At 41.3% G+C, this 26,976-nt stretch overlaps 1 protein-coding gene across 1 annotated transcript; it reads right to left on the reverse strand.

Moving 5' to 3' along the window:
* Positions 1-13,654: 13,654 nt before the first annotated feature.
* Positions 13,655-15,759, reverse strand: LOC120051629 (protein NLRC3-like). Its single transcript, XM_038998525.1, has 2 exons — positions 13,916-15,759; positions 13,655-13,832 (listed from the first exon to the last, which is right to left on the reverse strand). The coding sequence occupies exons 1-2, from the start codon at positions 15,757-15,759 to the stop codon at positions 13,655-13,657; spliced, it is 2,022 nt and encodes a 673-aa protein (XP_038854453.1).
* Positions 15,760-26,976: the final 11,217 nt, after the last annotated feature.

The raw sequence follows: 26,976 nt of genomic DNA on the forward strand, positions 1-26,976 counted from the left end.
TCTATAACAGTAGAGGCTATAAAAGTAGAGGCTATATACAGTAGAGGCTATATACAGTAGAGAGGTTATATACAATAGAGAGACAATATAAAGAATATAAGCTATATACAGTAGAGAGGCTATAACAGTAGAGAGGCTATATACAGTAGAGAGGCTATAACAGTAGAGAGGCTATAACAGTAGAGAGGCTATAACAGTAGAGAGGCTATAACAGTAGAGAGGCTACATACAGTAGAGAGGCTATATACAGTAGAGAGGCTATATACAGTAGAGAGGCTATATACAGTAGACAGGCTATAACAGTAGAGAGGCTATAACAGTAGAGAGGCTATAACAGTAGAGAGGCTATATACAGTAGAGAGGGTATAAGAGTAGAGAGGCTATATAAAGTAGAGAGGCTATAACAGTAGAGAGGCTATAACAGTAGAGGCTATAAAAGTAGAGGCTATATACAATAGAGAGACTTAATACAGTAGAGAGGCTATATACGTTAGAGAGACTATATACGGCAGAGAGGCTATAACACTAGAGAGGCTGTAACAGTAGAGGCTTTAAAAGTAGAGGCTATATACAGTAGAGGCTATATACAGTAGAGAGGCTATATACAATAGAGAGACAATATAAAGAATAGAAGCTACATACAGTAGAGAGGTATTAAACAGTAGAGAGGCTATATAAAGTAGAGAGGCTATATAAAGTAGAGAGGCTATATACAGTAGAGAGGCTATATACAGTAGAGAGGCTATATAAAGTAGAGAGGCTATAACAGTAGAGAGGCTATATAAAGTAGAGAGGCTATAACAGTAGAGAGGCTATAACAGTAGAGAGGCTATATACAGTAGAGAGGCTATATACGGTAGAGAGGCTATATACGGTAGAGAGGCTATAACATTAGAGAGGCTGTAACAGTAGAGGCTATAAAAGTAGAGGCTATATACAGTAGAGAGGTTATATACAGTAGAGAGGTTATATACAGTAGAGAGGTTATGTGCAGTAGAGAGGGTATAATAGTAGAGAAGCTATAAAAGTAGACAGGCTATATACAGTAGAGAGGCTATAACAGTAGAGAGGCTATATACAATAGAGAGGCTATATACAGTAGACAGGCTATATACAATAGAGAGACAATATAAAGAATATAAGCTATATACAGTAGAGAGTCTATATAAAATAGAGAGGCTATATACAGTAGAGAGGCTATATACAGTAGAGAGGCTATATACAGTAGAGAGGCTATAACAGTAGAGAGGCTATAACAGTAGAGAGGCTATAACAGTAGAGAGGCTATATACAGTAGAGAGGCTATATACAGTAGAGAGGCTATATACAGTAGAGAGGCTATATACAATAGAGAGACAATATAAAGAATATAAGCTATATACAGTAGAGAGTCTATTTAAAATAGAGAGGCTATATACAGTAGAGAGGCTATATACAGTAGAGAGGCTATATACAGTAGAGAGGGTATAAGAGTAGAGAGGCTATAACAGTAGAGAGGCTATAACAGTAGAGAGTCTATAACAGCAGAGGATATAAAAGTAGAGGCTATATACAGTAGAGAGGCTATATACGTTAGAGAGGCTATATACGGTAGGGAGGCTATAACACTAGAGAGGCTAACAGTAGAGGCTATAAAAGTAGAGGCTATATACAGTAGAGGCTATAGACAGTAGAGAGGTTATATACAATAGAGAGACAATATAAAGAATAGAAGCTACATACAGTAGAGAGGCTATAACAGTAGAGAGGCTATATACAGTAGAGAGGCTATAACAGTAGAGAGGCTATAACAGTAGAGAGGCTATATACAGTAGAGAGGCTATATAAAGTAGAGAGTCTATAACAGTAGAGAGGCTATAACAGTAGAGAGGCTAAATACAGTAGGGATGCTATATACAGTAGAGAGGGTATAAGAGTAGAGAGGCTATAACAGTAGAGAGGCTATAACAGTAGAGAGTCTATAACAGTAGAGGTTATAAAAGTAGAGGCTATATACAGTAGATAGGCTATATACGTTAGAGAGGCTATATACGGTAGAGAGGCTATAACACTAGAGAGGCTGTAACAGTAGAGGCTATAAAGGTAGAGGCTATATACAGTAGAGGCTATATACAGTAGAGAGGTTATATACAAAAGAGAGACAATATAAAGAATAGAAGCTACATACAGTAGAGAGGCTATAACAGTAGAGAGGCTATATACAGTAGAGAGGCTATATACAGTAGAGAGGCTATAACAGTAGAGAGGCTATAACAGTAGAGAGGCTATAACAGTAGAGAGGCTATATACAGTAGAGAGGCTATATAAAGTAGAGAGTCTATAACAGTAGAGAGGCTATAAAAGTAGAGAGGCTAAATACAGTAGGGATGCTATATACAGTAGAGAGGGTATACGAGTAGAGAGGCTATATACAGTAGAGAGGCTATAACAGTAGAGAGGCTATAACAGTAGAGAGGCTATAACAGTAGAGAGGTTATATACGGTAGAGAGGCTATATACGGTAGAGAGGCTATATACATTAGAGAGGCTGTAACAGTAGAGGCTATAAAAGTAGAGGCTATATACAGTAGAGAGGTTATATACAGTAGAGAGGTTATATACAGTAGAGAGGCTATATACAGTAGAGAGGCTATAACAGTAGAGAGGCTATATACAGTAGAGAGGGTATAAGAGTAGAGAGGCTATATACAGTAGAGAGGCTATAACAGTAGAGAGTCTATAACAGTAGAGACTATAAAAGTAGAGGCTATATACAGTAGATAGGCTTAATACAGTAGAGAGGCTATATACGTTAGAGAGGCTATATACGGTAGAGAGGCTATAACACTAGAGAGGCTGTAACAGTAGAGGCTATAAAAGTAGAGGCTATATACAGTAGAGGCTATATACAGTAGAGAGGCTATATACAATAGAGAGACAATATAAAGAATAGAAGCTACATACAGTAGAGAGGCTATAACAGTAGAGAGGCTATAACAGTAGATAGGCTATATACAGTAGAGAGGCTATAACAGTGAGAGGCTATATACAGTAGAGAGGCTATATACGGTAGAGAGGCTATAACACTAGAGAGGCTGTAACAGTAGAGGCTATAAAAGTAGAGTCTATATACAGTAGAGGCTATATACAGTAGAGAGGTTATATACAATAGAGAGACAATATAAAAAATAGAAGCTACATACAGTAGAGAGGCTATAACAGTAGAGAGGCTATATACAGTAGAGAGGCTATATACAGTAGAGAGGCTATAACAGTAGAGAGGCTATATACAGTAGAGAGGCTATATACAGTAGAGAGGCTATAACAGTAGAGAGGCTATAACAGTAGAGAGGCTAAATACAGTAGGGAGGCTATATACAGTAGAGAGGGTATAAGAGTAGAGAGGCTATATACAGTAGAGAGGCTATAACAGTAGAGAGGCTATAACAGTAGAGAGGCTATAACAGTAGAGAGGCTATATACGGTAGAGAGGCTATAACATTAGAGAGGCTGTAACAGTAGAGGCTATAAAAGTAGAGGCTATATACAGTAGAGAGGTTATATACAGTAGAGAGGTTATATACAGTAGAGAGTTTATATACAGTAGAGAGGTTATATACAGTAGAGAGGCTATAACAGTAGAGAGGATATATACAGTAGAGAGGCTATAACAGTAGAGAGTCTATAACAGTAGAGGCTATAAAAGTAGAGGCTATATACAGTAGAGAGGCTTAATACAGTAGAGAGGCTATATACGTTAGAGAGGCTAAATACGGTAGAGAGAATATAACACTAGAGAGGCTGTAACAGTAGAGGCTATAAAAGTAGAGGCTATATACAGTAAAGGCTATATACAGTAGAGAGGCTATATACAATAGAGAGACAATATAAAGAATAGAAGCTACATACAGTGAGAGGCTATAACAGTAGAGAGGCTATATACAGTAGAGAGGCTATATAAAGAATAGAAGCTACATACAGTAGAGAGGCTATAAACAGTAAAGAGGCTATATACAGTAGAGAGGCTATATAAAGTAGAGAGGCTATAACAGTAGAGAGGCTATAACAGTAGAGAGGCTATAACAGTAGAGAGGCTATAACAGTAGAGAGGCTATATACACTAGCGAGGCTATATACAGTAGAGAGGGTATAAGAGTAGAGATGCTATATACAGTAGAGAGGCTATAACAGTAGAGAGTCTATAACAGTAGAGGCTATAAAAGTAGAGGCTATATACAGTAGAGAGGCTATATACGGTAGAGAGGCTATAACACTAGAGAGGCTGTAACAGTAGAGCCTATAAAAGTAGAGTCTATATACAGTAGAGGCTATATACAGTAGAGAGGTTATATACAGTAGAGAGGCTATATACAGTAGAGAGGCTATATAAAGTAGAGAGGCTATATACAGTAGAGAGGCTATAACAGTAGAGAGGCTATATACAGTAGAGATTCTATATAAAGTAGAGAGTCTATAACAGTAGAGAGGCTATAACAGTAGAGAGGCTAAATACAGTAGGGAGGCTATATACAGTAGAGAGGGTATAAGAGTAGAGAGGCTATATACAGTAGAGAGGCTATAACAGTAGAGAGGCTATAACAGTAGAGAGGCTATAACAGTAGAGAGGCTATATACGGTAGAGAGGCTATAACATTAGAGAGGCTGTAACAGTAGAGGCTGTAAAAGTAGAGGCTATATACAGTAGAGAGGTTATATACAGTAGAGAGGTTATATACAGTAGAGAGTTTATATACAGTAGAGAGGTTATATACAGTAGAGAGGCTATAACAGTAGAGAGGCTATATACAGTAGAGAGGCTATAACAGTAGAGAGGCTATATAAAGAATAGAAGCTACATACAGTAGAGAGGCTATAAACAGTAAAGAGGTTATATACAGTAGAGAGGCTATATAAAGTAGAGAGGCTATAACAGTAGAGAGGCTATAACAGTAGAGAGGCTATAACAGTAGAGAGGCTATATACAGTAGCGAGGCTATATACAGTAGAGAGGGTATAAGAGTAGAGATGCTATATACAGTAGAGAGGCTATAACAGTAGAGAGTCTATAACAGTAGAGGCTATAAAAGTAGAGGCTATATACAGTAGAGAGGCTATATACGGTAGAGAGGCTATAAAACTAGAGAGGCTGTAACAGTAGAGGCTATAAAAGTAGAGTCTATATACAGTAGAGGCTATATACAGTAGAGAGGTTATATACAATAGAGAGACAATATAAAAAATAGAAGCTACATACAGTAGAGAGGCTATAACAGTAGAGAGGCTATATACAGTAGAGAGGCTATAACAGTAGAGAGGCTATATACAGTAGAGAGGCTATATAAAGTAGAGAGTCTATAACAGTAGAGAGGCTATAACAGTAGAGAGGCTAAATACAGTAGGGAGGCTATATACAGTAGAGAGGGTATAAGAGTAGAGAGGCTATATACAGTAGAGAGGCTATAACAGTAGAGAGGCTATAACAGTAGAGAGGCTATAACAGTAGAGAGGCTATATACGGTAGAGAGGATATAACATTAGAGAGGCTGTAACAGTAGAGGCTGTAAAAGTAGAGGCTATATACAGTAGAGAGGTTATATACAGTAGAGAGGTTATATACAGTAGAGAGTTTATATACAGTAGAGAGGTTATATACAGTAGAGAGGCTATAACAGTAGAGAGGCTATATACAGTAGAGAGGCTATAACAGTAGAGAGTCTATAACATTAGAGGCTATAAAAGTAGAGGCTATATACAGTAGAGAGGCTTAATACAGTAGAAAGGCTATATACGTTAGAGAGGCTAAATACGGTAGAGAGAATATAACACTAGAGAGGCTGTAACAGTAGAGGCTATAAAAGTAGAGGCTATATACAGTAAAGGCTATATACAGTAGAGAGGCTATATACAATAGAGAGACAATATAAAGAATAGAAGCTACATACAGTAGAGAGGCTATAACAGTAGATAGGCTATATACAGTAGAGAGGTCTATAACAGTAGAGAGGCTATAACAGTAGAGAGGCTATATACAGTAGAGAGGCTATATACAATAGAGAGACAATATAAAGAATAGAAGCTACATACAGTAGAAAGGCTATAACAGTAGAGAGGCTATAACATTAGAGAGGCTGTAACAGTAGAGGCTATAAAAGTAGAGGCTATATACAATAGGGAGGCTATATACAGTAGGGAGGTTTTATAAAGTAGAGAGTCTATACCAGTAGAGAGGCTATAACAGCAGAGAGGCTAAATACAGTAGGGAGGCTATATACAGTAGAGAGGGTATAAGAGTAGAGAGGCTATATACAGTAGAGAGGCTATAACAGTAGAGAGGCTATAACAGTAGAGAGGCTATATAAAGTAGAGAGTCTATAACAGTAGAGAGGCTATAACAGTAGAGAGGCTATATACAGTAGAGAGGCTATATACAGTAGAGAGGCTATATACAGTAGAGAGGCTATATACAGTAGAGAGTCTATAACAGTAGAGAAGCTATAACAGTAGAGAGGCTAAATACAGTAGGGAGGCTATATACAGTAGAGAGGCTATATACAGTAGAGAGGCTATAACAGTAGAGACGCTATATACATTAGAGAGGCTATATCAGTAGAGACGCTATATACAGTAGGGAGGCTATATACAGTAGGGAGGTTATATAAAGTAGAGAGTCTATAACAGTAGAGAGGCTATAACAGTAGAGAGGCTAAATACAGTAGGGAGGCTATATACAGTAGAGAGGGTATAAGAGTAGAGAGGCTATATACAGTAGAGAGGCTATAACAGTAGAGACGCTATATACAGTAGGGAGGTCATATAAAGTAGAGAGTCTATAACAGTAGAGAGGCTATAACAGTAGAGAGGCTATATACAGTAGAGAGGCTATATACAGTAGAGAGGCTATAACAGTAGAGACGCTATATACAGTAGAGAGGCTATAACAGTAGAGGCTATATACAATAGGGAGGCTATAACAGTAGAGAGGCTATAACAGTAGAGAGGCTAAATACAGTAGGGAGGCTATATACAGTAGGGAGGTTATATAAAGTAGAGAGTCTATAACAGTAGAGAGGCTATAACAGTAGAGAGGCTAAATACTGTAGGGAGGCTATATACAGTAGAGAGGCTATAACAGTAGAGACGCTATATACAGTAGGGAGGATATATACAGTAGAGAGGATATATACAGTAAATAGGATATATACAGTAAAGAGGATATATACAGTAAAGAGGATATATACAGTAGGGAGATAATATACAGTAGGGAGAATATATAAAGTAGAGGCTATAACAGTAGAGAGGCTACATACAGTAGGGAGGCTATATACAGTAGAGAGGGTATATACAGTAGAGAGGGTATATACAGTAGAGAGGGTATATACAGTAGAGAGGCTATATACAGTAGAGAGGGTATATACAGTAGAGAGGGTATATACAGTAGAGAGGCTATAACAGTCGAGAGGCTATAACAGTAGAGAGGCTATAACAGTAGAGAGGCTATAACAGTAGAGAGGCTATAACAGTAGAGAGGCTATATACAGTCGAGAGGCTATATACAGTCGAGAGGCTATATACAGTAGAGAGGCTATATACAGTATGGGGGACATACCATTAGAAAGGCTATTACATTAGAGGCTATAAAAGTAGAGAGGCTATAACAGTAGAGAGGCTATATACAGTAGAGAGGCTATATACAGTCGAGAGGCTATATACAGTCGAGAGGCTATATACAGTAGAGAGGTTATATACAGTAGAGAGGTTATATACAGTAGAGAGGTTATATACAGTAGAGAGGCTATAATAGTAGAGAAGCTAAAAAAGTAGACAGGCTATATACAGTAGAGAGGCTATAACAGTAGAGAGGCTATATACAGTAGAGAGGCTATATACAGTAGAGAGGCTATATAGAGTAGAGAGGCTACATACAGTTGAGAGGCTACATACAGTAGAGAGGCTACATACAGTAGAGAGGCTATATACAGTAGCGAGGCTATATACAGTAGAGAGGCTATATACAGTAGAGAGGCTATATACAGTAGAGAGGCTATATACAGTAGAGAGGCTATATACAGTAGAGAGGCTATAACAGTAGAGAGGCTATATACAGTAGAGAGGCTATATACAGTAGGGAGGCTATATACAGTAGAGAGGCTATAAAAGTAGAGATGCTATATACAGTAGCGAGGCTATATACAGTAGAGAGGATATAACAGTTGAGATGCTATATACAGTAGAGAGGCTATATACAGTAGAGAGGCTATATACAGACACCGGTTAGTCAGGCTGATTGAGGTAGTATGTACATGTAGATATGGTTAAAGTGACTATGCATATATGATGAACAGAGAGTAGCAGTGGCGTAAAAGAGGGGTTGGCGGGTGGTGGGTGGGACACAATGCAGATAGCCCGGTTAGCCAATGTGCGGGAGCACTGGGTGGTCGGGCCAATTGAGGTAGCATGTACATGAACGTATAGTTAAAGTGACTATGCATATAAGATAAACAGAGAGTAGCAGCAGTGTAAAAGAGGGGTTGCGGGGGGGCACACAGTGCAAATAGTCCAGGTAGCCATTTGATTACCTCTTCAAGAGTCTTATGGCTTGGGGGTAAAAACTGTTGAGAAGCCTTTTTTTCCTAGACTTGGCACTCCGGTACCGCTTGCCATGCGGTAGTAGAGAGAACAGCCTATGACTGGGGTGGCTGGGGTCTTTGACAATTTTTAGGGCCTTCCTCTGACACCACCTGGTGTAGATTTCCTGGATGGCAGGCAGCTTAGCCCCAGTGATGTACTGGGTCGTACGCTTTACCCTCTGTAGTGCCTTGCGGTTGGAGGCGGAGCAATTGCCGTACCAGGCAGTGATGCAATCAGTCAGGATGCTCTCAATGTTGCAGCTGTAGAACCTTTTGAGGACTTCAGGACCCATGCCAAATCTTTTTTGTTTCCTGAGGGGGAATAAGCTTTGTCGTGCCCTCTTCACGACTGTCTTAGTGGGTTTGGACCATTCTAGTTTGTTGGTGATGTTACCAGGGAACTTGAAGCTCTCAACCTGCCCCACTACAGCCCCATCGATGAGAACGGGGGCGTGCTCGGTCCTCCTTTTCCTGTAGTCCACAATCATCTCCTTAGTCTTGGTTACGTTGAGGGATAGGTTGTTATTGATGCAGGAGCACAAACAAGGGCTCTGATGACACCTCCTTCACTGGATCCACCCACATCCTCACCACTGGCTCTGCCTCTTGAGTGTAAGACAAATGACTGGTTAAATGAGATACCTCGTGTCCAATCACCATCCCCAGCAGGGGCAGAAGGCGAGTCATCAAACAAACAGGAGGAAGCCAGACCAACTGTAGAGTTTGTTTGGGTTAAATTGATGCAAGGTTTAGCCTTAGATGACGTATAGACACTGTCGCAGGCAGCTTGTCGCATTAGTTTACAAGAATAGAATGTAACTCAGCGCTAAGGCTGACTTGGTCCAGAAAATATATATATATAAGAAGCATGCCTTCCCAAAAAAAGGCGTGCTACTTGACTTATCACTAAGCTCGTGATACTTCAACCTACCATCACCCTAAAAGGTAATATCTGACTTTCATACTCTAGAACAATTGTATCTTTTGACCGCTGGTTCTTGGGCGAGACCTACTGAGACAAATACCCTATACACTCCTGTTGCTTAATACATCCACCCCCTAACCGGAGTTGATAAATAGCATCAGTGGTGTTACAAAGGGTCTTGATCTACGAAAGCAGTCTCGTTACTAATCAGAAAAAATATAAAAAAGAAAAAAAGGTCATAGTACAACTTCTATCAGGAGAAACAGATACTGAGTGATTGGCTATACCTATAGAGAAATTGTGAGTCGAAGAACATACTCTTTGGGAACCAACCAGGTCAGCCTACGCTAAGGTAATTAACTGCTTGTTGTAATACATAGATAAGGCATTAAGAGTTCAAGTGTTTTGATGATTATTGATGTTTTATTATATAAAGAAACTGTAATGACGTGTATCACTGTGTGCTTTGCAAACATTGAATAAAAAGTAGAAACTAGACCCAAAACCCCAGGGGAGAGAACACCTCTGACACTCCCGATCTGGGGGAGCAAATCTAGTTTCTACACAAAAGACAATTTAAGGGATTGGACAGCCAACTCATTTATATTGTAAAAGAAAAGTTACTCTGTATTAATATTCAAGCAGTATTAACCGACGGGTATAGGCATTAAATCGTAGAGGAAAGCGTGTGTCTAGATACAAGAGTATAAAAGGTAAAGGTACTCTAAGTCTGATATTATCTAAGATCCCGAAACAAAAACACTAAAAGGCAATTCTCCGAACGAAGGGTAGGAATAAACAAACCGGGTCAGTCCGGCGGAACTGTGAATCATCTGTTTGCCGGATGATATAAGAACTCGAGTGATACGACTTGCGTCACTCTTGACGGGGGACCCTGTAAGGTCTACTCAAAATCCCCTACCGCGACATTATTCTGGCACCACCCGGCCAGGTCTCTGACCTCCTCCCTATAGGCTGTCTCGTCGTTGTCGGTGATCAGGCCTACCACTGTTGTGTCGTCTGCAAACTTAATGATGGTGTTGGAGTCCTGCCTGGTCATGCAGTTGTGAGTGAACAGGGAGTACAGGAGGGGACTGAGCATGCACCCCTGGGGGGCTCCAGTGTTGAGGATCTGCATGGCAGATGTGTTGCTACCTACCCTCACCACCTGGGGGCGGCCCGTCAGGAAGTCCAGGATCCAGTTGCAGAGGGAGGTGTTTAGTCCCAGGATCCTTAGCTTAGTGATGAGCTTGAGGGTACTATGGTGTTGAACGCTGAGCTGTAGTCAATGAATAGTATTCTCACATAAGTGTTCCTTTTGTCCAGGTGAGAAAGAGCAGTGTGGAGTGCAATAGATTGCATCATCTGTGGATCTGTTTGGGCGGTATGCAAATTGGAGTGGGTCTAGGGTTTCTGGAATGATGGTGTTGATGTGAGCCATTACCAGCCTTTCAAAGCACGTCATGGCTACGGACGTGAGTGGAACGGGTCTGTAGTCATTTAGGCAGGTTGCCCTTGTGTTCTTGGGCACAGGGACTATGGTGGTCTGCTTGAAACATGTTTCTATTACAGACTCAATCAGGGACATGTTGAAAATGTCAGTGAAGACACCTGCCAGTTGGTCAGCACATGCCCGGAGCACACGTCCTGGTAATCCATCTGGCCCCGCAGCCTTGTGAATGATCACCTGTTTAAAGGTCTTACTCACGTCAGCTACGGAGAGCGTGATCACACAGTCGTCCGGAACAGCTGATGCTATCATGCATGCCTTAGTGTTGCTTGCCTCGAAGTGAGCATAGAAGTGATTTAGCTCGTCTGGGAGGCTCGTGTCACTGGGCAGCTCGCGGCTGTGCTTCCCTTTGTAGTCTGTAATAGTTTGCAAGCCCTGCCACATAAGACAAGCGTCGGAGCCGGTGTAGTATGATTCAATCTTAGCCCTGTATTGACGCTTTGCCTGTTTGATGGTTCGTCGAAGGGCATAGCAGGATTTCTTGTAAGCTTCCGGTTTAGAGTCCCGCACCTTGAAAGCAGCAGCTCTACCCTTTAGCTCAGTGCGAATGTTGCCTGTAATCCATTGCTTCTGGTTGGGGTATGTACGTCAGTCACTGTGGGGACAACGTCCTCAATGCACTTATTGATTAAGCCAGTGACTGATGTGGTGTAAAAAAAAAAAAAAAAGTGTACTCCTCAATGCCATTGGAAGAATCCCGGAACATGTTCCAGTCTGTGATAGCAAAACAGTCCTGTAGTTTAGCATCTGCTTCATCTGACCACTGTTTTTATAGACCGAGTCAATGGTGCTTCCTGCTTTAATTTTAGCTTGTAAGCAGGAATCAGGAGGATAGAGTTGTGGTCGGACTTACCAAATGGAGGGCGAGGGAGAGCTTTGTACGCGTCTCTGTGTGTGGAGTACAGGTGATCTAGATTTTTTTCCCCTCTGTTTGCACATTTAACATGTTGATAGAAATTTGGTAGAACTGATTTAAGTTTTCCTGCATTAAAGTCTCCGGCCACTAGGAGCGCCACCTCTGGGTGAATGGTTTCCTGTTTGCTTATTTCCTTATGAAGCTGACTGAGTGCGGTCTAAGTGCCAGCATCTGTCTGTGGTGGTAAATAAACAGCCACGAAAACTATAGCTGAAAACTCTCTAGGCAAGTAGTGGCCTGCAATTTATCACAATGTACTCTACTTCAGGCGAGCAGAATCTAGAGACGTCCATAGATTTCGTGCACCAAAAATTGTTTACAAATATGCACAAACCGCCCCCCCTCGTCTTACCGGAGTGTGCTGTTCTATCTTGCCGGTGCAGCGTATATCCCGCTTGCTGAATATCCATGTCGGCATTCAGCCACGATTCCGTGAAACAGGATATTACAGTTTTTTGAAGTCCCGCTGGTAGGATATTCGTGATCGTACCTCGTCTAATCTATTCTGACTTACTTCAGCTTATATGTGGGATCCACCAGAGCAGCTGAAAGCAGTCCCCCTGCAGAGTCTCCTGGGTGATTGTAGCTCAAGTCCAGCTCTTTCAGGTGGGAGGGGTTTGACCTCAGAGCTGAAGACAGAGCAGCACAGCCCTCCTCTGTGACCAGACAACCAGACAGCCTACAGAGACACACAACAGATGTCTAGGTTGATGTACTGGTGTCAATCATCTTGTAGGTCACCCGTACATTTGTCCATGACATAAACATTGTGATGAAAATACTAAGCTCAGTACCGACCTGACTGAAACAGCTGTACTTACCCCAGTGTGTAGTTTACAGTCTGGATCCTCCAGTCCAGCAGACAGCAGTGTAACTCAGCTCAGTACCAACCTGACTGAAACAGCTGTACTTACCCCAGTGTGTAGTTTACAGTCTGGATCCTCAAGTCCAGCAGACAGCAGTGTAACGCAGCTCAGTACCAACCTGACTGAAACAGCTGTACTTACCCCAGTGTGTGTAGTTTACAGTCTGGATCCTCCAGTCCAGCAGACAGCAGTGTAACTCCTGAGTCCTGCAGGTCATTGTCTCTCAGCTCCAGTTGTTTCAGTTGTGAGTTGGGTGAACTCAGGACTGAGGCCAGATCTGAACAGCAACCATCTGTCAGACCACACTGACCTAGACTAGAGGGCAGAAGAGCACATGATTAACACATGTTTAAAACATCCACATAATAACTCATACTGAAGATATTTAACTCACACTAGTGTCTGTATGTTGCAGAGTGGACTGGTTAGTCCAACACAGAGCAGCTCCACTCCTCTGTCTCCCAGGTCATTGTAGCTGAGGTCCAGTTCTCTCAGGGGGGAGTTTGGTGTCTGCAGAGCTGAGGTCAGAGTCTCCCAGGATTCATATGTGAGTTTACAGCCATCCAGTCTGGAGAGAGGAGATATTTTGATACACTTAAATATGCAAACCTTTAACAATAATGAGATGCATTAAGACAATAACAGAAGGACATGATTCGACTATGTTAAAAACATACTAACCCACTCAAGATATTTAACATAAGTTTCAAATATTTATCACATTGTATGTATGTTTCTGCATATTTACCAAGATGTTCAAATAATGTTAAAAACATAATTACTACAAATATATAAACACTATAAAGACAGTGGATACTGAAGATATTTAACTCACACTAGTGTCTGTATGTTGCAGAGTGGACTGGTTAGTCCAACACAGAGCAGCTGCACTCCTCGGTCTCCCAGGTCACTGTAGCTGAGGTCCAGTTCTCTCAGGGGGGAGTTTGGTGTCTGCAGAGCTGAGGTCAGAGTCTCACAGGATTTATTTGTCAGTTTACAGTGATCCAGTCTGAAGAGAGGAGATAATCTGTTAGATATACAAATCCTTCATTATAATGATACTGTAAACATCAACTCAATAACAGAACTTACAGTGCTCTCTTGCAGGTTTTCACTACCGGCAGCAACCTCTGATAACCTTTCTCTGTTGTGTTGTATGTCTTCAGGTCAAACTCCTCCAGCACCTCCGCTGACATCAGAAACAGGTAGGCCAGGGCTGAACATTGGTCAGGTTCTAGCTCTGTTTCTGAAAGAGTTCCTGATCGCAGGGAGGTCTGCATATCTTCAACTAGAGAGTTGGCACCAAGTTCATTCAGACAGTGGAACAAGTTGATGATCCTTTCTGGTGAGGATACCCTTTTGATCTTGTATGAAAGGTACCTGACTGTTCTCTCAACTGTTTCCTCATTGGTCTGTGTTGAATTTCCTGTCTGTGTCAGAAGGCCTCGTAACAGATTCTGATTGGACTCCAGTGAGAGACCCAGAAGAAAGCGAAGGAACAGGTCCAGGTGTCCATTCTTACTCTTCAAGGCCTGGTCCACTGCACTCTCGTGTAAGTCAGACAACTGGATTGACTCCTCCTCATCATCCTCATCAGTAGGGACTGCTTTGGGGTAGAAAACATTTTCATTCTTGTCCAGACATGATTCTAAAACATGCACTGCTGCTAGAAACTCCTGAATGCTCAGATGCACAAAGCTGTAGACCTTGTCTTGGTACAGCCCAGATTCTTCTTTAAAGATCTCTGTACACAATGCTGAGTACTCTGATGCCTCTGTGACATCAAGGCCACACTCTCTCAGGTCCTCCTCATAGAAGATCAGGTTGCCCTTCTGCAGCTGTTGGAAAGCCAGCTTTGCCAGTTTCAGGATCATCTCTTTGTCTGACTGAGACAGTTCCTTTGGGTTTGTCTCTGTGGCTTTGTTGTACTTCTTGTTCTTCACAATGATTTGGATGAGCATGAAGTGTGAGTACATCTGGGTCAGAGTTTTGGGGACTTCATCCTTCTCTGCCTCTTTCAGCATCATCTCAAGGACAGTGGCTGATATCCAACAGAAGACTGGCATGTGGCACATGATGTGGAGGCTCCTTGATGTCTTTATGTGTTTGATGATTTTATTGGCCAGATTCTGATCTGTGTTCTTCTTCCTGAAGTACTCCTCCTTCTGTGGATCATTGAACCCTCGTACCTCTGTCACCTGGTCAACACACTCAGAAGGGATCTGATTGGCTGCTGCAGGCCGTGAGGTTATCCAGAGGAGAGCAGAGGGAAGCAGATTCCCCTTGATGAGGTTTGTCAGCAGCACGTCCACTGAGGTTGGCTTCGTGACATCACAGCACTTCTCATTGTTTTTGAAGTCTAGAGGAAGTCGACACTCATCCAGACCATCAAAAATGAAAACAGTTTTGGTTTCACCATCTTCAATGCTGTCAATCTCTTTCAGCTCTGAGAAGTAATGGGAAAGAAGTTGCATCAGACTGTATTGGTCCTTTTTCAGGTTCAGATCACGGAAAGGAAGAGGAAACATGAAATGAACGTCCTGATTTGCTTTTCCCTCTGCCCAGTCAAGGATGACCTTTTGCACAGAGACTGTTTTTCCAATGCCAGCGATTCCTTTGGTCAGCACAGTTCTGATAGGTTTGTCTTGTCCAGGTAAAGGCTTGAAGATGTCGTTGCATTTGATTGATGTCTCTTGTGTGGTTTGTTTCTTGAATGCCATCTCTAACTGTCTAACCTCATGTTCATTATTGAGCCCTCCACTTCCACCCTCTGTGATGTAGAGCTCTGTGTAGATGTCCTTTAACAGACTTTGGTTTCCATGGTGTCCAATTCCTTCAGATATGTGTTGGTACTTGTGTTTCAGATTAGCCTTAATGTCATGTTGGACTGTCAGCAGAGTTTGACCTGTAGGAAAACAATGAGAGTTGGGACTCATACGTTTGTGGGTGTGTTTTATAAGGGCCTCTGTACCGTTCTTTGTAATATTGTATGAAACACAGTCTTACTTCTTCTGTCCAGAAGGTTGTGTATGATCTTTAATGCATCCTCACTGTCCAAACTCTCCACTTCCTTATTGTCATCTGGTAATGGTTCCTGGCTGAAAGCAGGTGGCTGATCACTCTTCATTGATAGCAGGCTGGTTGTAGGTGACTCTGCTCTGGGCTTCTGGACACTGAACAAAACAGGGAGACAGATCACCTCATCAATATCACATCAATACCTCATCTACTTCATTTTAGCAACTGTATAGTGAAATCCTGATGTTGCTTTATAAAGCTACAGTCTGCAATTGGTAAATCCATTTGGGGCTTTTAAATGAATGATGTAGACCTACATTTTATGTAATGTGGGAACACTTTTCTCTTTAGTTTATATCTTTAAGATAACTGTATATTTTACATTTCATCTCTTACCTCTTAGAACTGGTGTCTTGAGTCATTTTAGAGGCAGTGGTCTCCTCCTCTCTCTCCCCAGAGAGACTCATTTTAGAGGCAGTGGTCTCCTCCTCTCTCTCCCCAGACAGACTCATTTTAGAGGCAGTGGTCTCCTCCTCTCTCTCCCCAGAGAGACTCATGTTAGATGCAAGTCACAGCTCACTCAGCTACAATAAGAGATAACAGAACAGTCAATATTTCTGAACATTGTTGAATAACCATTAACAATGACAACACTTTTACTGTCTGTTGTCAAAGAGTTCAATCAGCGACTTCATACTGTATTTAAACATACACAGTCCAATATTATTTATTTGATTTGGATCCCCAATAGCTGACTCCATAACAACAGCTAGTCTACCTGGTTGGATCCCCTGACTCCATAACAACAGCTAGTCCACCTGGTTGGATCCCCTGACTCCATAACAACAGCTAGTCTACCTGGTTGGATCCCCTGACTCCATAACAACAGCTAGTCCACCTGGTTGGATCCCCTGACTCCATAACAACAGCTAGTCTACCTGGTTGGATCCCCTGACTCCATAACAACAGCTAGTCTACCTGGTTGGATCCCCTGACTCCATAACAACAGCTAGTCTACCTGGTTGGATCCCCTGACTCCATAACAACAGCTAGTCTACCTGGTTGGATCCCCTGACTCCATAACAACAGCTAGTCCACCTGGTTGGATCCCCTGACTCCATAACAACAGCTAGTCTACCTGGTTGGATCCCCTGACTCCTGGTTGGATCCCCTGACTCCTGGTTGGATCCCCTCACTCCATAACAACAGCTAGTCTACCTGGTTGGATCCCCTGACTCCATAACAACAGCTAGTCTACCTGGTTGGATCCCCTGACTCCATAACAACAGGTAGTCTACCTGGTTGGATCCCCTGACCCCATAACAACAGGTAGTCTACCTGGTTGGATCCCCTGACTCCATAACAACAGCTAGTCTACCTGGTTGGATCCCCTGACTCCATAACAACAGCTGGTCTACCTGGTTGGATTCCCTGACTCCATAACAACAGCTAGTCTACCTGGTTGGATCCCCTGACTCCATAACAACAGCTAGTCTACCTGGTTGGATCCCCTGACTCCATAACAACGGCTAGCCTACCTGGTGGAATCCCCTGACTCCATAACAACAGCTAGTCTACCTGGTTGGATCCCCTGACTCCATAACAACAGCTAGTCTACCTGGTTAGATCCCCATTAGCTGACTCCATAACAACAGCTAGTCTACCTGGTTGGATCCCCATTAGCTGACTCCATAACACATGGGGTCCACACACAACTAACTAAAAGACATTACAGACCTCGACTACAGTTTACATTGAAAGACGGTAGTAGAAATTATAAACATTTACCAAGTAGACATTACAGACTGTTAAAATAGCTGACAGGTATTTCTTCCTAACCCTTCGGCCTCATCAAGCAGCGCTTCAGAAAGACCAGAGTGAACACTTTGTCTGAGATTGCTGGTGTTGTGAAGAACAGCACAGTGACAGGGGTCAACATCCCACAGCTGGTTGGGCTGGAGGATGGTACGGTGACAGGGGTCAACATCCCACAGCTGGTTGGACTGGAGGATGGTAGGGTGCTGGTGGAAAGTTATGGCTGGCAACAACACCTGACTCCGATCTTCAGGCCACTGCCACAGATCAAGCAGAACCAGCACTTCAGGTGAATATCATTTTCATTGCATTGTATGAGGTTATTCTTCTTATCTAAACTTGGAGGTGAATTCATGTTATGCAAGGTTGTAATGTCTTCTCAATTGGTTTAGTTATTTCCTGTTTTACAGCTCCGATGCTCTGAAGCCTGGTGTTGTTGTCGCCAAGGAGCGTTGGGACTCAGTCAGGACCAGGTTTCAGCTGCTGCACAACGCTGACATCCTTCCTCCCATAGATGGTCTGCCTGTAGAAGCACCACCTGGACTGGACACAGCTAGACAAACTGATCTTTTTGAGAAGATCAGGGAGTTTTGCTACGAAGAAGCTATGGACATCACATGCCCTGCACCAAAGTCAAGGACAGGACAGAAACAGGCTCTCCGAATATAGATTCCCGTCTTCATGCGTGGTTCAGACGGACCAGTTCATCACTGGGGGAGAGTTCCCAGTCATCAGCACTATCTGCAGTGCCTCTATTCACATGACTCTCTCCTAACACACACCATACGTTGCTGCTACTATAAAACAAATGTATCCTGCTGCTCAGCTACTTTACCCTTGATTGTATACATATAACTACCTCATCTATCACCAGTATCACTGATATGCTTATTGATATTGTTCTTCCTCTTACTGTATATCTACATATAACTAACTCATCTATCACCAGTATCACTGATACGGTCATTGATATTGTTCTTCTACATACTGTATATCTACATTTAACCTGCTGAGGACAGAGGGTGCTATTTTCACTTTGGGGGAAAATCGTGCCCAATTTAAACGGCCTCGTACTCTATTCTTGCTCGTACAATATGCATATTATTATTACTATTGGATAGAAAACACTCTCTAGTTTCTAAAACCGTTTGAATTTTGTCTGTGAGTAAAACAGAACTCATTTGGCAGCACACTTTCTGACCAGGAAGTGGAAAGTCTGAAAATTATGCTCTGTTCAAGGGCCTGCCTATAAATGGGCATGATACGTATGAGTATACATGCACGTCATACACCTTCCCCTAGATGTCAAGAGGAAGTGAGAGAAGAAATGAAGTGTTTATCTTGGTCTGAGGTGGAATAAAAGCTCTTGGCACGACGAGTCAGCCATTTCCTGTTTTCTGGAAAGCGCGTAGATGGACCTGGAATTGCCGTCGGAAAGCTGTCGTTATAGGCGACTACTATCTCCGGCTTTGATTTTATTTGATACATGTCACAAAATCATCGTAAAGTATGTTTTTTCAATATAGTTTTATTAGATTATTGAAATTTTTTCGGGACGTTAGGCGTGTTGCGTTGTCTGTGTTTGTTGACGATGGAGAGCTTCGTGCCACTTGGCGAGTGTGCTTGCTAATTCAAGAGGGACAAAGGACATTCTAAAACCAAACAACGATTGTTCCCGACAAAGGACCTCTTGTACAACATTCTGATGGAAGCTCATCAAAAGTAGGATCCATTTTATGATGGTATTTCATATATCTGTCGAACTGTGTACTATTAGCTTTGCGCCCAGGTTTTGGGCACTATCTCGCCATAACCTAAGCCTTATGTCGTAATGAAGATATTTTTAGAATTCTAACACTGCGATTGCATTAAGAACTAGTGTATCTATCATTTCCTATACAACATGTATTTTTTTGTAATGTTTATGAATAGCTATTTGGTCAGAATAGGTGAGAGTCTAATAGAAATATCCGCACATTCTGGGAAAAAGATGCTACGTTAGCATAATGGATAACCACTGATTTCAGCTCTAAATATGCACATTTTCGAACAAAACATAAGTGTATGTATAACCTGATGTTATAGGACTGTCATCTGAGGAAGGTTTATGAAGGTTAGTGAAAATTAATATCTTTTGCTGGTTTATTCGCTAACGCTAACGTGCCTATTGCTATCGCTAACGTGCCTTGATGAATGAATGCGGTAGTGTGGTAGGCTATTGTAGTAAGCTAATATAATGCTATATTGTGTTTTTGCTGTAAAACACCTAAAAAATCTGAAATATTGGCTGGATTCACAAGATGCTTGTCTTTCATTTGCTGTACACGATGCATTTTTCAGAAATGTTTTATGATGAGTATTTAGGTATTCCACGTTGGTCTCTATAATTACTCTGGCTGCTTCGGTGCTATTTTTGACGGTAGCTGTGATGGTAGCTGCAATGTAAAACTGATTTATACCTCAAATATGCACATTTTTCGAACAAAACATAGATTTATTGTGTAACATGTTATAAGACTGTCATCCGATGAAGTTGTTTCTTGGTTAGTTTGGTTGGTTCTTGGTTAGTTAGGTTGGCTTTGTGCATGCTACCTGTGCTGTGAAAAATGTCTGTCCTTCTTTGTATTTGGTGGTGAGCTAACATAAATATACGTGCTGTTTTCGCTGTAAAACATTTAAAAAATCGGACATGTTGACTGGATTCACAAGATGTGTATCTTTCATTTGCTGTATTGGACTTGTTAATGTGTGAAAGTTAAATATTTCAAAAAAATATTTTTTGAATTTCGCGCACTGCCTTTTCAGTGGAATGTGGGAGGAGTTCCGCTAGCGGAACGCCGGGGCCAGACAGGATAACTACCTCATCTATCACCAGTATCACTGATATGGTTATTGATATTGTTCTAGTATGTACTGTATATCTACCTATAACTACCTCATCTATAACTGATATGGTTATTGATATTGTTCTAGTACATACTGTATAACTACCTCATCTATAACTGATATGGTTATTGATATTGTTCTTGTACATACTGTATATTATGTAGTTCTTTCTCTACATTGACACTTGATATTTTTTTATTTATATTATTTATATTGACACTATCTATTTCTGATATTGCTACTATGTAAGTAACCAGTTGTCTGTACAGTTTCCGCCTTCTGTAGAGACCCATCCACTTAGCTAGATGTGGCTGGGGGATATAGCATTTCTATCACATGACCCATCAGTTTAGTGTCTGGATTAGCATCATCTAACATTTATACAATGTTTTTATCTGGACACTTTCAGTTTTCCTGGAATTGTTCCTAATTGTAGGCTACTACTTTTAGTCTTAATCTTTACTACACTACTCACTGTTTATCACATGACCTCACATGTGGATCCTTAAACAGATGGGTGGGGCTAAGGCTTAAGAGGGTGTGAACGATGCTGAATCGGTGTAGACAAAGGAGAGCTCTCCAGTAGGGGTACCAAAACATTCAGGAGCCATTTTCTCAAAAGTGGGGTTTCAGGTTTATCAACTTTCAAAGCAGAATTACTTTCCCATTGTTCCTCAAATGATACGGCCTCGTATTTTTCAGTTCCCAGTTGTTTTGAACGCGGCATAAACTTTTCACATTAGCCCTTCTTTAAGTTTCAATGCCCATTGCTGCACGTCACTTTTACTTGGCCGAATTGATGAGAATTACTTTTTTTTCTCCAAAGAAACTACTTGAGGTGACACACGTCTTTCTCCGGTAAGTGAAAGAGCGCAAAGACAATAATCGCGGTCATGTGCAGTCAATCCCCCATACCCTACCTCACAGCCCTGTAGACTATAATATAACATTAATTCATATTGACTAGGCTGATCAATATGAATCAGCATCAATGTAAGGAAGCCTAAAATTATCATTATTGAAAGTTGAAATCAGTTTTGTAATAACTTGACAATTCGGCGGATGTCTTACCCTCGAAATCACCTCTCTCTGCGATGGCCTAACTTCTACAAAGCACTTTTCTACAAAAAATGGTAAAAGGACGCTACAAACCTCAGAAACATTTTTCTTCGACCGATCGTGTCCAGTTCTTCCTCTACTTCCTTATAAATGTACTTCCTGTTTCAACACAGTGGGCGGGTTCAACAGGTATAGGTTTATATTATATGTTCATAGTTATTCATGTAACGTGTTCATACAGTTTAACTGTAGTCCCTGAGCAGGTAGATAAACATTTATTCATGTAACGTTTTCATACAGTTTAACTGTAGTCCCTGAGCAGGTAGATAAACATTTATTCATGTAACGTGTTCATACAGTTTAACTGTAGTCCCTGAGCAGGTAGTTAAACATTTATTCATGTAACGTTTTCATACAGTTTAACTGTAGTCCCTGAGCAGGTAGATAAACATTTATTCATGTAACGTTTTCATACAGTTTAACTGTAGTCCCTGAGCAGGTAGATAAACATTTGAATAAAAACATAGTATTTATTTATCCCCTAACACTAACACACCTGATTCTACTAATCAAAGACTTGATGATAATGAATTAATTAGTAGAATGTAGTGTGTTAGTTCTGCGACAAAAACTAAAACCTCATTGGGGGTCCCAGAGGAGAGGTTTGGAATACACTGACCTAGAATAATGTGATGCAAATCAACTCACCAATTCACACACACACACACACACACACACACACACACACACACACACACACACACACACACACACACACACACACACACACACACACACACACACACACACACACACACACACACACACACACACACACACACACACACAGAGAGAGAGAGGCCGGGACACACATACGAGCATGTACACATACACACAGAAAGAGACACAGACACACAGAGATTAAATGACTACAGAATAATAAAGGCAATATTTTAACTTTTACTAAAAGTAATTATGGTCTATATTTTCACAGTGACTATGTACATGGTTGGGGTCACTACCATTTGAATTTGTCAATTCAGAAAATAAACCAAATTCAAAATCCAAAGTCTTCATTGAAAAGCATTGAGGAGAATTGGAATTAGAATTTCAGTGTACTTCCTGAATTGACTGGAATTTAAATGGAATTGACCCCAACCCTGACTATGTATTGGTTTACCAACCTTTCTCAATATATTTTTCAATTATGAATTCTCACACCCAGGAGCCATTTAAATCAAATGTTATTGGTTCATACACATATTTAACAGATGTTATTGGTCCATACACATATTTAACAGATGTTATTGGTCCATACACATATTTAACAGATGTTATTGTGGGTGTAGTGAAAATGGTCTAAAGTTGGCAGGAAGGTGAGTGTGTGTTCGTCTGTGTGTCTGTCTGTGTGTCTGTCTGTCTGTCTGTCTGTCTGTCTGTCTGTCTGTCTGTCTGTCTGTCTGTCTGTCTGTCTGTCTGTCTGTCTGTCTGTCTGTCTGTCTGTCTGTCTGTCTGTCTGTCTGTCTGTCTGTCTTCACATATATCTATATTTCTTAATTATTTTAGATTTGTCGGTATTGTTGTGTATTGTTAGATACTACGGCACTGTAGGAGCTAGGAACACAAGCATGTAGTTTAGCAGCGTTGAAAAGGGTTGAGGGTTTGAATGGTGCATCAGAAGAGTTCATGGTGGTGGATAGGCCTACACTGCAGGATGCAGGGGTTTCCTTTCACCAGCAGGATCCTGACATTTTAAAGGTTAAGAAGGTGGACTTTGTGGCCTTTATAGCTGTGGTAATTAAGGGCACTGCCAAGGTGGAGAGAAGGTGGACTTTGTGGCCTTTATAGCTGTGGTAATTAATGGCACTGCCAAGGTGGAGAGAAGGTGGACTTTGTGGCCTTTATAGCTGTGGTAATTAATTGCACTGCCAAGGTGGAGAGAAGGTGGACTTTGTGGCCTTTATAGCTGTGGTAATTAATTGCACTGCCAAGGTGGAGAGAAGGTGGACTTTGTGGCCTTTATAGCTGTGGTAATTAAGGGCACTGCCGAGGTGGAGAGAAGGTGGACTTTGTGGCCTTTATAGCTGTGGTAATTAATTGCACTGCCAAGGTGGAGAGAAGGTGGACTCTGTGGCCTTTATAGCTGTGGTAATTAATTGCACTGCCAAGGTGGAGAGACAAATAGTGAGTAAAAAATACCCTAAACATGTTTAGAATTACAAATGAACTTTCTTCTGTCGATTCTTATTTTTTTTAATGTCACAATTCCAACCCTCCTATTTTATCCTGGCTTGGGACCCAAAAGAGACGCTGTGGCGGAGCTACTTAGTTTTTTTTCGTTTTCTTAAATTGGTTTGTTTTTTAACCTTATGGTCCACTTAGGAGCCTACAACAAGTGTAAGGAATTGTATTAGATATTGGTAACTTGTTTTAACAACTTCTCAACATTAGCTATGGTTGACACAATATACACACTCCCTTTTATATTGGACATATGCTGGACTCATTGGACACATGCACGACACCCACAACTCCCCTCCCCCATGACAATCACTCAGACACACACAACTCAGGGTTGGAGCTCCAGACAAAGAACTACCTCAGGAACCAATGGAACGTGGACACCAGGCCTGTACAGGACTACCCAAGACCCAGATCGACCAATCGGAAGGCCAGACTCGCAGATCAACCTACTTTGCTTGTTGTCTATATATAAAACTGTACAACTGTGGAAACTCTCCCTTTTCCTGACGACCCCATACGGATCAGATAGAAAGAGCCGTGCTGCACGCTTTGCATAATATTTTTACACTTGAATAAACCTGCCTTATTATAAAATTATCCACCTCGTCCTATGTCTCCACTTGGTCTCCTGTCTCAAGTAAAACGAATTATCAACAAACTTGGTAAGCAGAGGATGGTCAAAACATATTTGAATTCGGCCCAATAGAAAATTCATCGGACAGGAGACGAGAGGGAGAAAGATTCAAGAAGGAGAGGTGACCCGCTCGAGGGAGACGTCGGCGATTCAACTCACCCAGGAAACTGATCAAAGAGCTCGAAAATATTAAGGTAAGCAGAGCCGGTTTAATCAAAATCTGCATATTGTATTATAGCCAATATCTAAATTCAATGATCAGAAGTACTGAGGTGAGTGTGAATTGTTGCTAAATTTATGTGGAATTGTTTAGAATCTAAGGCATTGTGTAAAGATATTTGCGAAGTATAAAATCAAGTCGAATTAGTAATCTGGAACTAGTTGAATTATTCTTCAACTAGGAGTATCGGGGATAAATCTAAGCTTGAGGCTGTTCAAGTCGAATTAGTAATCTGGAACTAGTTGAATTATTCTTCAACTAGGAGTATCGGGGATAAATCTAAGCTTGACGCCGTTCAAGTCGTATTAGTAATCTGGGACTAGTGGACATGGCACCCCACTAGGAGCATCGGTGATAAACCTAAGCTTGATATAGGAGTAATGGTATTAAACTTGAAACTCAAATGTATTTGAAATGTAATGTAGCCTGTTCAAGTCGTATTAGTAATCTGAGGCTAGTGGAAATGGCACCCCACTAGGAGCATCGGTGATAAATCTAAGCTTGGCGTATTGGGATTCAAGTCGCATTAGTAATCTGGGACTAGTCGAAATATTCTTCAACTAGGAGCATCGGTGATAAATCTAAGCTTGAAATAGGAGTAATGGTATTAAACCTGAAACTCTCCAAATTAATGTGAGTGATTGAACGTTCCACGAGACCGATTGCTACTAATTAGCCATATGCTAGGTTGAGGCTGTGTTTAAGTGACCGCCGAGTCAGATTGTGGGAGCTGCTGTGAAGCAGCTATTTTTCTGCTGATAAATTGACCTGGTTTTTCCCTCTGGTGCTGTTGGTAAATCCTTAAGGGTTAGAATTAATTTGATAATTATTCTAGAAGCGCTAGGATACACCATATATTGTCCTAAAAGGACACGTTTGAAATACTTTGGGAAAGTATTTAATTAATTAAGTTAGTTTTTGAGTTTTCAGTTTTTTAATTAGTTTTTGAGAAAAATGAGTCCCAGAATTAATTAAATATTTATTCTAGAAACGCTTGAATATACTAATATAATGTCACGAAAGGACATTTCTGAAATGTTTTGGCAAAGTATTTAAATAATTGAAAAAGTGAAAACGAATAATAACTGTTTGAAAATAGTTCCTAAAATTATTATTATATTTAAAATAGAAGCGCTAGATAATACTAGTAGAGTGTTCCAAAAGGATATTGCCGAAATACTTTGGGAAAGTATTTAATTAATTCGCCAAACATAAAGCAATAACATTCTTTGTACACAAGGGGGAGACAGACACCAGAGATAAGACTGTGTCAGCACCAGAGATACATTGTTAGTTTTGGCCAGTGATGGGCTAAGTGCACCAAGATAATAATAGACCCAGACATAGCTCAACGACAAAATGACCACGACTATCGTCCCCAAACACAAATTCAACGAATATTTAGATCAGAGAATGAAAGACAGAGCAGGCGGGAAATTACACTACAAACCCGTTAAAAGAGTTTGGGAAGAAGTGAGGCTGAGATGGATTCAAGCAGGCTTCCTTAGTGGAGTCGCCCCATCAAAAGGGCAACTCCTCATTATGGAGAAAGAATTGGAGGAAGCAGTGAAGCAAGGGATAGAATGTGAAGTTGATAAGAATAAGAGTCACTTATTTAAAAAAGAAGGGACAAAGCAGAGGGAGAAGGCAGAGGCTGAGATGAAAATAGGATTATGGGCAATTGAGGAAATTAGAAAAGCTCTCCCTTACCGGAAACCTGATATGATGGGAGTGGTCACTGGAGCACCAACTGACACCAAAGAGGGCAGGCCCAACAATAATGACGCCCCACCTACCACCACAGCAGCCCCATCGGCCCCAACCCATCTCAGGGGCACTGTGGGGTTAATGGCAATTCCCCAGGCTCAGTTCAACTCCCATGTGCATCACCACATTACCCAATACAATAAGGGTAAGGGAGGGGCTGAAACACAAATCCAGTCCCTACAGGTACAACTTTTGAAACTACAATTGAAAGAGGCCCAGAAAGGAGAGAAACCCAAGAAACAGATGGTGGCTGAAGACCAACAAGAAATCTCACAAATCATTAAAAAAACTGTTTCCCGAATGATACAGCAACAACAACTACCCATCTTCACCCAGCAGGGACCACCTATACACCCACCCCAGGAGCAGCCATTCCAACTGCCGTATGCCTACCCGCTTCAGCCATACCCTTCGTCGGAACCACCACTACAACCCTACTACCCACTACCACAATCAAACTATTCACCCACATGGGGACAGCCCCAGAGGTACTCTGGATCTTATGGAAGC

The sequence above is a fragment of the Salvelinus namaycush genome, chromosome 8 (assembly GCF_016432855.1).
Source record: "Salvelinus namaycush isolate Seneca chromosome 8, SaNama_1.0, whole genome shotgun sequence".
Taxonomy (NCBI): domain Eukaryota; kingdom Metazoa; phylum Chordata; class Actinopteri; order Salmoniformes; family Salmonidae; genus Salvelinus; species Salvelinus namaycush.